The 17,881-nt window shown below is 42.9% G+C and overlaps 1 protein-coding gene across 1 annotated transcript in view; it reads right to left on the reverse strand.

Annotated features, from left to right (window-relative positions):
- LOC137799546 (RNA-binding motif, single-stranded-interacting protein 3-like) overlaps positions 1-17,881 on the reverse strand; it is a 109,154-nt gene that overhangs the window by 3,383 nt on the left and 87,890 nt on the right. Inside the window, exons 7-10 of the mRNA XM_068596342.1 lie at positions 15,669-15,775; positions 13,159-13,202; positions 7,679-7,775; positions 5,348-5,398 (exon numbers count right to left, since the gene is read on the reverse strand). Coding sequence (XP_068452443.1) covers positions 5,348-5,398; positions 7,679-7,775; positions 13,159-13,202; positions 15,669-15,775 — 299 coding nt within the window. The remainder of the gene's footprint in view (positions 1-5,347; positions 5,399-7,678; positions 7,776-13,158; positions 13,203-15,668; positions 15,776-17,881) is intronic.

The following is a 17,881-nucleotide window of genomic DNA, read 5'->3' on the forward strand; positions in this document are numbered from 1 at the left end:
AAAGCAGGAGCGTAGTTCTATATCAGAACAATTCCTTTGAACTAGTTAAAATCTGCATTCCAACCAGACCACATAACACGACTTACAACAGCTGAAATGTGTCACTTGATATGAGTACCGCCAAGGGGATTTTTTGTTGTATGCAGCTCGCTTTTAAAGACATCCAGCTAGCAGTAAATTGTTTGTAGAAGGAAAGACTTCCAACCCAGTTAAGTCTGATGACTGCCGGCGGTTTGACGGCGATGCCGCCCGTCATCCGGCTCCACAGAACGCAGCAGAAAGACTTTTACTGTAAATCTCTTCAACGTGAAGCGCTTTGATGCCCGCTAACACCTTGATGCACCGAGCCGCTTCTTCTCCACGGCGGCTCAGCCACAGACTCAACAGCTCCGCCTTTAATAGGAGACTCCTCACACTGAGATGGCAACGGTATACACACACAGACACACAAACACACACACACACACACACACACACACACACACTGCTAGAGTTTAACTTCAAGCATCGGCGAACGCATGTCAGCCTCGCTCAGGAGGGCAGTCGGCGCTTCTGTAGCGGCGTGTTGAGACAGGATGTTAGAAGAACACAGGTATTAAACTTAGGTATTTTAGGCAGCTCCGTGTCTGTAGAGTTTCATGGGGAGGCTCGAACAACACACACACACACACACACACACACACACACACACACACACACACATATAGGTAAACACACACATGAACACACTAACAGTGATGAAGGTTTCTAGCTGTGTGGAGCGTTCCTCTCTGACGCACACACAGCCTGTCACAGTTGTAAATCTGGAGGTGAAGATCCTTATATCTGAAGGCTATGCAGGGACACACACACACACACACACACACACACACACACACACACACACACACACACACACACAGTAAAGAGGATTGTTGTCTCTGTTAACAGTGTTCAGTGCTCTTCCTCCTGACTGCATGTCTTCACAGGGAGATCTGTTTGAAGAACACAGCCGACCAGACATCAGAAATGCTCTGTAACACACACACACACACACACACACACACACACACACACACACACACACACACACACACACACACACACACACGCACACACGCACACACACACAGATGCATCCACAGATCCTAAACCACAAACCCGCACAAAGCTTTGGCTCCAGCAGGTAGATTTAGCAGCCAGGGTCTCGCTAATACCCGAGCTTTTCATCCATCTATATAATGCGTTCCCTCGTTTAATGATTTCTCGTCCTCCCTCGCGCTTTCTCTCACTTCATCCAATCTCTCAGCGGGTTTCTTCCACGCAGGGAGAAAGCTGCGTAAAGCAAAAAAACAAAAAAGCAAGCCCACAACGACTAATTGTCCCGCTCAGATTTACAGCTGCAGCAGTGTTGAACTTGCTCTGTGTGTGTGTGTGTGTGTGTGTGTGTGTGTGTGTGTGTGTGTGTGTGTGTGTGTGTCCGCACGCACACGCGATGCTGGAGTGTGTGTGTGTGAGACGAGTGTGCAATTACATGTGGTAGAGCGTGTGTGTGTTATTGTTTTTGAGGGATCAGACATGTTTTTTTTCCTGGGTTGGCAATAAATGAGAACACAAGAAAGACAGTTATATTTTCCCCCGAGGACGAGAGAGAGAGAAAAATACAGAATCCGTCTCAACTTTGAACTCGTTCTCTCTCTCTCTCTCTCTCTCTCTCTCTCTCTCTCTCTCTCTCTCTCTCTCTCTCTCTCTCTCTCTCTCTCTCTCTCTCTCTCTCTCTCTCTCTCTCTCTCTCTCTCTCTCTGTCATTTCTCCAGTCGACAAGTGAAGCTGACTAGCAGAATGCTGCGGGGCATCGTGTAGCATCAAATACACAGCATTAGTGATAACGACACCAGTTTATCGAGAAAACCACGAGCAGCTGCCGGTGGGATGGGAGCTCTGAGTGTGTGTGTGTGTGTGTGTGTGTGTGTGTGTGTGTGTGTGTGTGAGCATGCATAGGGGAGGAAACATCTTGTTGTCTCCCAGGTGGTGTGGTCTGGAAAGCAGATGTTTACTGCACTCACTTTCATCTTTGTTTTTTCTACACAAAGCAAAAAGGTCAGGTAGATGTAAACTCTAAACATGGCGCCCAAATGCATGGGCTCTGCACGCTAACAGACACACAAGGGACCCCGGCATACTTCTTCTTTTCTTTTTGCACTATTCATTCAGAAGCTCAGATACGTACTGATCTGGGTCTTCTCGCGACACATTCCTCGCCTCCTTTGTTTGCTTGAACATAGCTATTTAACTCAAGGAAGATCTGAAATCCCAGTTCTTTGGAAGTCTCATTACACCCCGATAAGCCGCCTTCCCGCTCTTTCTCGCGATGAATGGTTCGAGGTAATGCATTCATTTCCTGTCGGGGGGGATTTGGGAGAAATTACGCACAAAGACATCCTCTCACTAATGAAGATGTAAAGACAGGGAGTTCAAGTAATCTGGGCTTCGCACCAAGACCTGGAAACACAGTCCTGTAGGCACTTCACTGTGTGTAGGTGTGCTTGTGCATGTGTGTATCTGCATTATTCGAGCGTGCCCACCTATGCTTGTGTCTGTGTGTAACATGGTTGCAGGACTGCATGTGTATGTACCTGCTATGTTCCTAGCGAGCTAGCGCTGTCTTTACTATTATTCTAACCTATTAATTAACCTTCCTACTGTCTGCACCGACACGTTTTAGGTTTTAAATGCACAAAGGATCCACATGAAATGTGTTTATTGCGTCAAGGCTTTTGGACTTTGACTAAATAATACAAAAAATTCACTAAATTATAAAACGCTCTGGTTGAAACGATGACGTTTGTGTTAGTTAAAAACATAAAGTTTGCTTGATTGGTTGTTGTCATCCTAACAAAGAAAAGGCCCAGAGGCCCACACCAAAAATATTAAAACATAACAATATGTTCATGGATAAGGAAGCTTCACGAGGTCACCAAGAGATGAGGAACAACTTGATGATACATCATTGTTTTACTGTATTTCACAGCTGCTTTAAGACACGGGTCAAAACCAAAGCTAACATAAGAGCTGCTAACATAAAGCTAACACAAGAGATACTAACAGAAGGCTAACACATGAGCTGCTAACGGAAAGCTAACACAAGAGCTACTAACATAGAGCTAACACAAGAGATGCTAACACAAAGCTAACACAAGAGATGCTAACAGAAAGTTAACACATGAGCTGCTAACAGAAAGCTAACACAAGAGCTACTAACATAGAGCTAACACGAGAGCTGCTAACAGAAAGCTGACACTAGCGCTGCTAACAGAGAGCTAACACAAGAGGAAGGTTAGGAGTCACTTCTTTCGTATGAAGGGATTAGCGTCACACAGTAAACTCTCTCTGGACTCTCAGCCCGGCGCTGCAGTGATTAGCGGAGGCGTGACTGCGCGCAACAACCTAAACGTGTCAATGAGCGCGCGCCATTAATCGACGCTGCTCGCCATTAACCCGAGGGAGCCTCTGCTGCCATAGGAACAGGATTAAGCCGCCCGTGTGTCTCTCCCGCTCTTCTGCTTCCAGGAAACACAATGACTGCAGCCTCGGCCTTTGTTGTCTAACAGGGATTTTGACGATGCCGAGACAACGAGGCCGGCGAGCGGCGCGCGGCCCAGACGAGCTTTTTAGCAGCAGTTGTTTTTCTTTTCTTTGTTCTCCATTTTATTCTCTGTAATCTCTTCTTTCCCTGCGCCTGCTTCTCCCCTCCCATGTCCTCTCTCTCTCTCTGTCAAAGGCTCTCTTATTCATCTATCTTTCTCTTCCTCCTCATCCCTTCTTCCGTCTCTTCTTCCTCGTGTCTCCGTCTTCCTCCCGCCGTCGTGTCAAGCGGCTCGCCAAATAATTAGACAGGACGTTTGTTTGAAAACACATTCATAGGAGGGTATTATCCTCTCTCTCTCTAGCAGACATCATTTTAATCAGACCATGACAACAGGATGTTTTAGGAGTCTGCAGATAGACACAAAGAGGAAGGCAGATAGGAAGAGGGAACTGGAGAGAGGACAGCGGCGTTTGGAAGTCATTTAACTATTGTGTTGTGACAATATTTGCTGGATTTCCTCAGAGCATGCTCGATAGATATCGTATCCGTGCTGCCTCTCCTCCACACGCCCACAGCTGACAATTTCAATGGAGCATAACTGCATTTTGCAGGTATGAAATAGTCAGCAGATGTTTTTCAAGAAAACTCACACTTCTGGTAAGATACAAATCTTGGATGGCAGATGATTTATTTATTTTTTTTCCCAATAGCTGGCAACTTTATTTTCTATGTCTATTGGAAAACTTCTGGAAGAGACAGTGTGCTCATCAGATGTCACGGTGGCCATTAACACTGAACTCCTCATTGGACCTCTTATGACTGGTCTCATGATGGACTCTATCACTTTATGAATGATATAAATGTTCACCACTAAACCTTTTTCAGGACAGGCGTGTAATAAACCATTAAATGGATGTTTGACAGGCTCGTTAATAGAACATTACCAAAGAACACAATGTAGCGGTTACAGTACCTTTACTGTTACAATGTAAACTGTACTGTGGTTACACTGTAACAGTAAAGTAACTGTAACGGTTACAGTACTTTACTGTTAGAATGTAACAGTTACAGTACCTTTACTGTTACAATGTAGCGGTTACAGTACCTTTACTGTTACAATGTAGCGGTTACAGTACCTTTACTGTTACAATGTAGCGGTTACAGTACCTTTACAGCTACAATGTAGCGGTTACAGTACCTTTACAGCTACAATGTAACCACAGAACAGCTTACACTGTAACAGTAAAGGCATGTGTGTGTATTAAAGTTCAAATACATCAGTTAATATTGTTAATATTGACTATATTATCAGTGTAATGTTTTCCAATAGTTGGCTTTTTGTCTGCAGTTCCATTTTGACCCAGCAGGGGGCGACCTCATATTACGGTATGTCGGCTCAGCGGCTGTGAGGTTATGCAGCAGCTGATTCAGCAGGCTGAGACTCGGATGAAGGGCTTAAGTTGTTTTTTCCTGCTCTGATACGGGTTTGGCTCTCACATGCTGCACTTTTATTTAATTATTTGGCTTATTGCAATATTTCAGTGTTCAATGCTTCATCATTTGCATTGAAATATGAGCTAGAATGAAAAAGAGCAACATCTGCGACGTTAAATACTGTTATAAAGAAATGATCCGAGCATAATGGCACAAACAGAACGGACACGGTTTCTGGGATGGAAGACTTTTTGGTGTTTTTTTTTTCTACAATATGTGACAGTGAAAAGTGCTGCGACGTGGAGGAAAGACCCAGAAAATAAAGAGCGGGTTTAAAAAACTTACCGTCGGTTGCATAACATACTGTTGATGTGGCATCCATGATGTACTCTGGACCTGTGGAGACCAGAGATCACCATGAGATGAGCAGCAAAAATAAACAATAAACCAAGACACAACGAAGTAGAAACAGAAATAAAGAAGAGAAAATAAAGAAGGACGCGACAGGGATGAGTAGGAGGATGCAGGAGGGAGGTCAGGGAGGGAGATGAGAGGGAGATAAAAAAAAGATTGTTATAAGTGGTTAACGAATTGAAAAAGAGGGAACACAAAAGAAGGACAATTGGAAGGCAGAATGACAGGAAGGGAGCCAAAATGAGAAAAAGCCAAAGAGAAGAGGAGAGAAAATGAATCATTAGCTCAAGTCTTTACATCCCATTGCAGAGCCTCGGTCCCGGCGGCGAGTGTGTCCTAAAGAATATTACAGCCGTCCACTATACAGTACGTTATGCTGTAATTATGAGAGGATATGAAGACCACAGAGAGCAATACACTCTAATAATTACTGCTGCACAGCGGACGGTTTCATCATCAAAGCCCGGGCTCGGCCACAAATCACCACTTTCATCTCCTGCTGCACAACCCAACACGTCAAAAGCAAAACCAAAAGGCCTTTTGTCCCGTGTCAAATATGACACGCAGTAATTATAGAAGTGCACGTGGATGTTCGCTTACCTGCGTCTGTCTACGGGCGAGTTAAAGAAGTGCAAGCTGTTAGTTTTTCCCTCAAGAAGCAGAACGTGCATGAGTCTCTGTGCGTCTTTGTCTTTCTCGTTTTCCCCGCCGCGGACGAGAAAAGACAAACGTTTTTTTTTAAAGCCGCACACGTGTTCGACAAACCGAGGATCAAGCACCGAGTCGATCTCTCGAAGAACTGCAGCGGCAAAAACCGGCTTTGACATGAATGGGTTGAGGGTTTGTGGGAGACAGAGGATGCGACACGTGGGAACAGATCCAGACAAAAGAAGGATTTGTGCCTCAGAATGAAAGATGGATGGGGGGGAGAGCAGCGATACGAGCCTGTGTTTTATCATCGCTAAGCTAAGAACTGTCGAGAACCAGAGAGCTGATTTCATTTATGTGCTTCTGAGAAAAAGACAAGCTCCACTTGCTTTGGCCTGCGCCTCCAGGGACGACACACAGGGCAACAGTGAAAACACGAGTTAACACAACATGTTAAATTCATTTGGAAACCAGAGAGCAAGCTGTGGACGTGAGCGAGGGAAATTATGAACTCCATATTCCATAATCATTGATCCCAATTAAGTTGTTAACTCCTTTTTTTCTTCTTCTTCTCTGGGCAAGACAATCCCATGACCCTTTGAGCCCTACTGGCTCTAATTAGAGGCTCTTATATATCAGTTCACAAGGTATAAATCAAGAAAAAAACATGGTAAAGATGCAAAAAAAATATGTTAGCTATCAAATTAAACATAAAAATCAGGGCTATAATAATAAATAATCCCCATGTGCAACCTATAAACACAACTCAAACTATAAATACGTTTAGGGTGAGTGCTTAAAGTGCTTCAGATTTATGTTGCACTCAGCACAAAGCCCCATTTGTTACAGGAGACAGAACTCTCTGGGGTCACTAATATATACTTACATTTTCTTAAAAGGCTGAGTAATTTTCTCAAACAGCTGCCCGCTGTAAATTTTTTGTGAACATCACTTAATAACCACAAGAAGATTGGCTCGGGGCTATTTCCGCTGCGTATTAATGCACATTTTGGTGTGCCAGTAAATATGTACAGCAGCGGGATTAGTGCATGTGTGTGTGTGACTCTGAATAAACTACACAACTTGTGTTGATGGTAATGAACGCCACAGCGTGACTCATCGATGATGTATAGCAAATACACCGTTTCAGGCTCTGTCGACACAGATAATACTTCAATTCATTGTTGGTTTTAAGGCTTTTTTTTATAGCATTGGTTTGCATAAATAATTACTCATCCTTTCCAACCACAGTTTTATTTTACGACTCGTAAACTGAAGCTTTGCTCCTCGTGTATCTCTACACGGTTGCAGACGTTTCCTATCAGACTGTATCGGGTCATTGGAGCCGCGTCTGAACATTGGTTGCTTTGTTGAGTCTGTCGGAGACATTTACCAGCGTCAACACGCATGCGATTGCAGGAAAGGAAAAGACAAAACAACCTCCTGAAGAACACGGAATTTGGAAAGAAAGCAACATAAGAAAATCATCTTTTCAGCTAAAGACTTATTAATCAGAACACGCAACTTCAAGCTGGCCTTCTTTTGCTCATCTCGCAGGATTATTTTCAAGCCCGGGCGAAACCCACCAAAACTTCAGAAAGATGCGGCACACACCTGATACGTGGAGACGGGGGAAGCGGCGATGAAGGGCGTGATGGACGTCTGTGCAATCATCCGATTGGTGGAGATGCTGTACGGCGACGAGTAGAACCTACGAAGAAAAACAGAAAAGGGTTACAAATTTCCAATTTCCAAATTTCCAAGCCGGGGTGACAGCCGAACTGAGAGCACGTTAGCACGTTAGCATGACGGTGCAGACGTGCGACGTCAATCGAGAGGCTTCTCTGCACATAAAGCTTCTTGTTTAGCGCTTCACGTGTAGCCACATGTGCAAAGGTGCACGTTAGCATGTTAGCATGACAGTGCAGAGGTACGACGTCAATCGAGAGGCTTCTCTGCACATAAAGCTTCTTGTTTAGCGCTTCACGTGTAGCCACATGCAAAGGTGCACGTAGCCACATGTGTAAAGGTGCACGTTAGCATGTTAGCATGACAGCGCAGACGTGTGGCATCAATCGAGAGTCTTCTCTGTGCATACAGCTTCTTGTTTAGCGCTTCACGTGTAGCCATGTGCAAAGGTTCACGTAGCACATGGGCAATGGTGCATGTTAGCACGTTAGCATGACAATGCAGACGTCTGGCGTCAATCAAGAGGCTTCTCCGCACATATAGCTCCTTGTTTAGCGTGTAGCCACATGTGCAAAGGCGCAAATGAGCCTATTTGTGCCTCTGTTGCCTTCTACCGCCCCGCGCACCTCAAGACGCTGCTGACAAAATGGATCAGACATCAGACATCATCAAGGCCGTCATGGAAACAATACATTTAGCAGCTTCACTCTGCGCCGCGCCATCAAAGACGTCTCGGAACGACGAGACTCGACGCTCACCGGAGCGCACGCCGCGTTACAAAGGCGTCTGCTCCGCTGCCAATGCGCGACAATGAATTATCACCTTAACGTGTGAGTGGGTGGAATATTGCAACACGGCTCTTTTATTGTGAGAGAAAGTAGAGAAAGCTGCGTCTGTAACGCCTGCGTTTTTTGTACGTCTCTCCCTTTGTTTGCCCTTCTGATTTAGCCCTATTAGCTCTTTTCTTTTTTTGCTTTTACCCCTTCAACCGAGCAGCGTGTGGAAGGCTTGTGGCTCGCAGTGCTTTATTTATCATTGTGTACCTAGAGAGGACATGTTTCATCCGCCAGGCCATGTTGCTGCGCCCGATCGATCCCAAAGTGTCTGTTGACTGAATAATGGAGAAAGGGAGGGGAGGAGAGTGGCAGAGACAGAGAGGCCTCCCTTATCTATCACCAACATTGCCCCCCCCCCCCCCCCGCCCGCTACCCATTGTATGAAAAAAAAGCTGATTTACCACGACTCAAGCGTCGTTTAATTGTTGGTTTACTTTGAACATTGGTGGATGCCGTTGGTTTCCAGCTGCCTGCGATAAGCTCCAGAGTGCGATTGTGCTTTTTACACGGACACCCAGCAGCCAGCCTCCCCTTTTGGATTATTATGTTCCACTTGGTGTTTTTGAAGCCTACGAACTAGCACATGAAGAGTACAGCTCCCATTGCTACTCCACACAACACTGTATTGATTATTGCTTCAGCTCCAGAAAGATCAGTTTTGTGTTCTGCATTATAATACGAGGTAGATCAAATCAAACATTCTGATTGGTTGAGAGTGAGTCACGGGGTGTAGTTTATTTAAGCAATAATGTACGAGAGGCAGTACTGTTTCGTCAATAATGAACTGTTCAAGGGTGTTGTGAGGCCCGACGCGCAGCGGTCCCTATAAACACATACCGGAATATTTTCTCCAGGCTATTGAAATGCTATGCTACAACTATTTTGTGCTGAAAGGCAGCCACTATTACTATTTATGATGTCGCAGCAATAAGGTACTCGAGGCTGTACTGTATCTACAATAATGTACAGTTTAAGGGTTTGCCAGCTCCCTTGAACTGTACATTATTGACAATAAGGTACTCAAGGCAGTACTGTATTTACAATAAAGTACTCAAGGTAGTACTGTATCTACAATAATGTACAGTTCAAGGTCCAACACTCTTGAACTGTACATTATTGACAATAAGGTACTCAAGGCTGTACTGTATCTACAATAAAGTACTCAAGGCTGTACTGTATCTACAATAAAGTACTCAAGGCTGTACTGTATCTACAATAAAGTACTCAAGGCTGTACTGTATCTACAATAATGTACAGCTCAAGGGTCAACTCCCTTGAACTGTACATTATTTCTGCATTTAAGATGTTCTGACCCCATACAATGCTTAAAATTGAAAAGTTAGAATAGACAGCTCTATAGCGGATGCATTTAAGTTGGAGAAAAAGCTGGAACACGTTGGTCAAAGTGGTGATCAGCGACGAGAAACCAAACTACTCTTTGCTGGTGTCGTGTTGAGGATCCATCTCTGTGACTGTACTGTGGAAGCACGGCCTGCATCACAGATACTGTATTACTGTCACTGATGAATACAAATGAAACCACGCAGCCGGGTTATTCAATATGCTCCTCTGATTGTGTTTATTGTATTTTTCATTAGAGGGATGTGCATTGAGAGAGAGGGAATAGCAGGCAGAGGACAGACCCAAGGTTATTGATGGAGGCTATTAGCCCAGAGCAGTATGCTGTCAATAGGGACCAGCGCGGCTGTTTAGACAATACACTAAACATGTAATTGTGAACAGCGAATTACTTCGGGATTGAATTTCAAACCTCGCTGTGTGTCTCTGGTGTGACAGCTCGGTCAGGAGTGAGCCTGAAAAATAAGTGAATGATTTAGTGTCGACCTTCGTGACTTTACAGCCAATAAATATGGATGAGGATGCTGTAATATATATATATATATATATATATATATATATATATATATATGTATATATATATATATATATATATATATATATATATGTATATATATATATATATATATATATATGTGGATATATATATATATATATATACATATATATATATATATATACATACATATATATATATGTATATATATACATATATATATATATACATACATATATATATATATGTATATATACATATATGCGTGGTTTCATACATATATATATATATATATATATACACATATATATATGTATATATACATATACATATATATATATATATGTATCAGCACGCTCATCCTACATCATCCTATATAATTTTATATTTATTTAATTTATTTTATATATATATATATATATATATATATATATATATATATATATATATATATATAAATTATGTTGTATTTTACTTACATATATTTGTGCATGTAGATAAAATAAATAACATTCACCCAAATATATATATAAATATATATATATAATTTAGTTTTAGTTAACTTATATATTTAATTGATATATTTAATGTATTTAACTTATATATTATTATTTTATTTTTTAAATGTACACATATATATGTGTGTGTAGATCTTCTATTATTTTTTTATTGACAGCCCCCCCCCCTCCAGAGAAGACAGATAGTGAGTGTCACAACAAGGCAGAGAGAGAGAGAGAGAGAGAGAGAGAGAGAGAGAGAGAGAGAGAGAGAGAGAGAGAGAGAGAGAGAGAGAGAGAGAGAGTAGAAACTAGAGGGCAGCACACACAGCAGGCAGACAGGAGGTGGGAGATGAAGGCAAAGCGAGCCAGAAGAAGCCTCCTGATAAAAGAGGTCGGCTACGAGCCGTCTGCTCGGGTCGGACTCGTTCCCAATAACACCAGATCGGCATCGGACCCTCGGATCAAACATCCTCGAGCCTGGAAGGACTCGACAACCTGTAATTGATTTGGAGTTCCTCCCTTCCTCTCTCCTTGGGCTGACTTTCTTCTTGCCTTTGCCCTCCTCTTGACCCCTTCTCTTCTCATCCAACCCTTTCCCCCTCTCTTTTCTTTCCCTCTCTAATTAGCCGCATTAGCATTTCACAGTCATTTAGCGCTTCGCCGGAAGGATCTCCGGTGACCTTGAAATAGAGGTCAATGGGGGGGTTGAGCGCAGTGCACAAGTGCACACACACACACACATGCACACGCATACAAACAAAGACTTCAAGTAACAGAGTGGACATAGAGAACAGGAATCACAAGAAGAAGAAAAGGACTTTGGGAATATGGAGGTAGATTTGTGTCTTTTTTTACCCAAGCAAATTTTTTGTTTGTAAGTAAATTATCTCCAAGTCTTTGCTCTCAATTCCAAAAATTTGCTCTCAAAAAAAAAATTGCTCTTAAAAAAAAGAAAATTTGCTCTAAAAAAAAAACATAACTTGCAATTTTTTTGTAGAGTGTTTTTTTTAAGATCAAATTTTAATTTTGAGAGCGTTTATTCATTTTTCAATATTTTTTTTGAGAGCGTTTTTTTTTTTTTTAGAGTGTTTTTTTTAAGATCAAATTTTAATTTTGAGAGCGTTTATTCATTTTTCAATATTTTTTTTGAGAGCGTTTTTTTTTTTTTTTTTAGCAAATTTTAGTTTTGAGAGCGTTTTTTTTTTCAGACACAATTTTTGGAATTGAGAGCAAAAATTTGGAGATAATTTAATTACAAACAAGAAATTTGCTCGGGTAAAAAAAGACACAAATCTACCTCCGTACAGGAACAACATGTAGAAGAAGAGGGAAGAGAGAAGAGTCAATAAAAAAACAAAATGTTTTTTAGATGAGGTCAGACGAGCGGAAGCGTTTCGGTTCTGAAGGTTGTGTGAAGGAGGTAAAGGGAGTTAAGATGTGGCGAGCAAGAGGAGGAGGAAAGAGGAAGGTGGAGCTGGAGGGACGCGTCCCCTGGGATCACATCACCACCAGCAGCACCAGCATCACCACCAGCAGCACCACCATCACCACCAGCAGCACCACCATCACCACCAGCATCACCACCAGCAGCACCAGCAGACGGACCGATATCCAATTTCCTGCTGAAACGGGCAGAACGCTCTCTCTCTCTCTCTCTCTCTCTCTCTCTCTCTCTCTCTCTCTCTCTCTCTCTCTCTCTCTCTCTCTCTCTCGTCGGATCGCCTCGGCTGACGAAAGTCTTACGACGGCGCAGCAACACCAACACCTCCCCCCCACCCACACACACACACACACACACACACACACACACACACACACACACACACACACACACCCTCGCCCCCCCCGTCTGCAATCAAACCCTACAAGTCTGACAGCTTGTATGCATAGGTGCATAAATAAATACCCCCATCTGCACCAGGCAGATGTGAGAGAACGAGGGCAAGCGCACACAACAGGGTAAGACAAAGAGTGTGTGTGTGTGAAGGGGAGGGGGCTTAATGATCTGTTTTAATGTGTGTGTGTGTGCATGTTCGTGGTCGGCTCATTTGCATGCTCTCGTGCATATTAGTGCTCTTCTTGGCCCAGGTGGACGGCTTCGTGGACGCTCATACGCTTTACAAACATGGTGCTACGTCAGGAAGTAAAAGTGTGCAGACGTCTGAAAACATGTCGACAGCGTTTGTAAATCTGAGAGGAAAGTCGTCCGCTTACCCGTTCTGCATGGCGGCGGGATCGTACGTCAACGCCATGCCACTCTGGAGGAAGAGATAAAAGACAGAAATATACACGCCGAAAGGTTAAAACACTTCATATTCCCTTTGAACCCCTTTGTGTTGCTCTCTCATTACAATATTGCGGTGTAAATGGTTATTTGATGGGGTGACCTGACAGCAATATTGCCTCTGACTAATGGTCAAGCCAATGAAGGTAATGAATTGAGAGGGCGGAGACGGCGGAGGGGGAAACGAGAACGATTTGTGTCGCAAAATAAACAATTACATTCAAAAAGCTTTGATTTATGTTCGCCAAAGCAAACGAGTGGGCGGGAGACCAAGAGACGCTAAATAAAGAGCAACTGACGACGTCGACAGTGAGCCAGTAAAAAGCACACGCGTGTCATAAAACCCTTCTGCAGGAATTAATGTGAGCTGGTGGACCAATCACAACTCTACTTATCCTGTTCAGAAACATCCACAGCGATCGTTAAATAAGCAAAACAAGAGACGTTGAGGGAAGTTCTTCAGACACGATGGTCATGAAGGAAGCAACACGAGCTCCTGGAGCCGCAAGCCTAGTTTATTACAGTATTATTAGTTTATTACAAAGTGCACAGAGAGAGATTCAAAATGGCCACAAGGACGAGTTGAAAAGGACATTTAACAGCCACTCATTCAAAATTAGGACCAAAAAAAACAACAAAAAACTATTTTTTGTTGCTTTTTTTCAAGTCAACAACAAAAAAAAAATCACCTTTTTTTTTTGGTTGACAAAAAAAAAAGTCGATTCATTTTTTTGTTGACTTGAAAAAAAGCAACAAAAAAAAGAGTAAATTTAAAAAAAAATATTTTGGTCCTAATTTTTTTTTGATTTTTTCAAGTCAACAAAAAAAAATTGCCTTTTTTTTTTTGTCGATTTATTTTTTTTGTTGACTTGAAAAAAAGCAAAAAAAAAAAAATTTTTTTTGGTCCTAATTTTTTTTTTTCCTTTTTTCAAATCCCCCAAAAAATTAATCGACTTTTTTTTTTTTTTGTTAACAAAAAAAAGTAAATTGATTTTTTTGTTGACTTGAAAAAAGCAACAAAAAAAAAAGTCAATTTTTTTTTGGCCCTAATTTTTTGCTACAACAAAAAAAAAATCATCGACTTTTTTTTTTGTCAACGAAAGTTTTTAACGGAGATTTCCATAACTTGCAACAGCAGGAAGACGTTAAAGCAACAACAGGCTGACGGGTAAAAATGTTCAGGTTACGTTGGCGGGTTACGCGACGCGCCGATTCTCTGCGTTTTGCCAAAAGCAAAAGCGATCTTTGGACTATTTTGTTACACTTTTGTCGGCCGTGACAGAAAAAGCTTGAGGACCACCGTGTTCGCTAAAGCGTGGCGTCCACAAAAACAACACAACTCCCCCTGCTACACACACACGAAGGTCACACACATGCATGCGGCGTCGGCTCCTCTTGTAGCCGTGGTTTGGGCCGCGTTCCATTTCGTTTCCCTTTTCAGCAGCCGGCTCCTTCCCAACCTCCACGCAAAGACGAACGATGGGAAGCTGTTCAAAAACTGTGTGAGTGTGAGTGTGTGTGTGTGACTGTGTGTGTGTGTGTGTGTGTGTGGGTGGCGACGTTATTATTATCGTTCATACACTTTCCCTTGTTCTGTAAATTGACGCTCTGGTATCGACACTAACAACTGGTGGACCTTCCCCGCATTGTGCGGCAGTCAGTCTGCTTTTCTTTCTGCGTCTGCGCTGACACGCTGGAGGTGGGAGTTTCTCAACAAAAGGAAAAACAAAAAAATTTGGGAGTTTTTTTTTTTTTTTGCAGAATCGTTGTATTTTTAAAATTAACAACCTTTTATGCACGCCGGCTTTCATCCTGTCAGCGGCGTCTCAACTTCAGCCTCCAGCGTGTTATTGGGAATGAAAGCTGATAATGACCCGCAGGAAGGGGGGGGGGGGGGGGGCTGTCAAGTTGTTTAAACGCGGGTATGAAATGTGAATAGGAATCTGATGTCAAAGGGAACATCAGCCGGGTATTCAAAGTTGCTGAAAAAAGACCTTTTGAGACCTTTTGAGACCTTCTGTGACGTTCTCTGTGAGCACAATCTGTTACTTAACTCTGTGATTATTGAGTCGAGATCCCTGTTGTGCTTCTGCTGCAACGCTGAGCAGGAAGAAGGTTTGTGGGGACGCTGCTCGCTGCTCTTGAACGCCACTTTTTAGTTAACTAGTTCCCTTTTTTAAAACCCCGTCTCAGCAGACTCGGTGTTCTCCTTCTGACAGTGAGGAACGAGAGGCGACTGCAGGTTTAGGAAACGTCTGATGCGGCATAATTCAGCCCGAGGAAAACCTCGACGTGGCTTTCTTTCATTGTGGCAGAGGGTAGAATAAAGATGGTGCGGTGACAAACCGGTAGAGAGACGTGTGTTGTTGTGTTACAATGTGCACACACTGAAGGGAATCTACGGCTGATTTTTTGGGGCGTGACGGTTGAAGACTCTCACCTCTCCTTCCCGGGTCCACGGTCGGCCATTTTGGGGATACTTCACCTGCGTCTGCCTCTTCTTCTGGCCTCCGTCGGCAAACTTGCACAGCAGCGGCTCTGCAGGGGCTGCACAGCGAGTGAGGAGGAAGGAGACAAGGACACAGGGATGGATTAATCACCCTAATAGCAGGAAGAAAAAAAGGTTGGACGTTTCCTGCATTTCAAAGACAGGATTTAAAAACAGGGCGTCGAACAAAAACACAGTGTGAATGAATTGGACCTGAACGCAGCCCCTCAGCTCGTGCGTGTATTTCTCTTCCACCTCTAATCCCAAACATCAAAACAACAGCGTGTTATCGCTCCATCTCCACCAAACCTCGTGTAACTTCAACAAAAGCAGCTTCGGCGTGGAAACGAAGCCACGGGCGGAGCATCAAAGCACGGCCAGCGTGCAAAAAAAAGAAAAACGGCGCACTTAAAACGCTAAATAACTCCACACGCTTTGACCTCGGGCCATGCGATCCAAAGACAACATATCCCCCTTTTTATTCTTCTTTCTGGACCAGAGGAAGAAGAAAGCATGAGTACAAATTGGATTAGCTGAGCGTGAACTCCCAGACAAAAGTTCACCAAACTCTAACTTCAACCTGATCCCAAAGAAACGCTCGGGGCTTCTGGGAGAAGCAGGAAGAGCCTCATCGGTGCAGCATTACAGAGCATTCGTTCTGGATCAATTCATTATTAAAAGCATGTCTTTACAGTTTGTTAGAAAGCAAGAAAGTTGGAGTAATGACTTTTATTTCTGGGAAACGCTTCAGCAACAGCGTGACTCAACAAACAGAATAACAAATAGGATCCGAACGAAGATGAAGAACAAAACTAAGAGACGACGTGGCGGCTTACGGAGTGTTTAAACACATTGAATGAGGCCGTCCTCTTCGTGGTGGAGCTACTAACATCCATAAGGAGCGTTCATCTCAATTGGACGACCATGAAGCAAAAAGATTTCATCAGTCAGACGCCATTAAGACGCCTGAGTGTTCAGTTCAAGTCCTGATTCCTGACCCGTCGCCCTGAAATAAAAAAAAAGCCACCAACTCGATGCTCTGCCTCTTCGTGAGGAACAAGAAGGAAACTTCCCCCAAACGGCCTCGAGCGACTCGTGGAAGCTCAGGTGAAGGTTGTGAATCAGTTCCTGGGAGTTCCCTCGATGGCGCTTCATGTTAACGCTCCAGGCAAAAACCTTTAGTTGTGTAGCTGCTATCATTTAATAACACACACACATCAATTAACACATCTTTTCCCTGTAAACACGACAGTTAAATCAGTTTTTAAGTGTATATTTTAACATAGTCTGATCCTAATCTAAAAATACTTGAAATTCACATTTGTTTTAACGAATAGCCTCATTTTCATCTCACACATTATTACTAAATATGGATTCATGGAAGCTCCTCACATTGACAATAATATGTGACGTTAAAATAAGGATATTTATACAAAAAAACATTGCATTTTGAGTATTTTTAGAACAGGATTAGGATCAGAATGTGTTAAAATATACACTTAAAAACTGATTTAACTGTCATGTTTAGAGGGAAAAGATGTGTTAATTGATGTGTGATTGTAGCTTCATGAATACGAGACTCTGTGTGACACACACACACACACACACACACACACACACAGCTGTTGCGGGTTACTTTCACGGTGACAGACAGAGAAAGTTGCTTTGTCGGCGTCTGACAACACGTCAGCTTCATGCAGTCAGGACACAGAGACAGAAAAACAGCTTCTGATCAGAAACAAGCGTTTGTCTTCAGTATTTGCAAGAAAAGGATCTCTGTGTGTTATTTTCATGCGTCGGGCGTCACACACACAAAGATCGAGTTTTCTGAGCGGCTCTGAAAAAACTGCAGCCGTTTATTGTTCGAATTAGTGATGCAAAAGTGGAGGAAAAATATTCAGGAAATGTCAGTTTTCATGTTGGACAGATGCTGTAAAATGTAATTCACTTGCTTTACACATGAGATGCGATGAGAAACACATGCAACGAGATAACAGAGCCACGTTTCTGTGAGCAGACATAAAGATTTGGACATTTGGCCCATAAATGAAGAAAATCTTGTCTTTTTTTCTTCTTCAACAGATTGAATATATTCTCTGTGACGTGGAGTTTAATCCCATTACTATTTAAATATGTCAAACATGTCAGATTTCACCGTCCCGGCG

Source organism: Clinocottus analis, unplaced genomic scaffold (assembly GCF_023055335.1).
Source record: "Clinocottus analis isolate CAN_PGR_092001 unplaced genomic scaffold, fCliAna1.0.p SCAF_36, whole genome shotgun sequence".
Lineage (NCBI taxonomy): Eukaryota > Metazoa > Chordata > Actinopteri > Perciformes > Cottidae > Clinocottus > Clinocottus analis.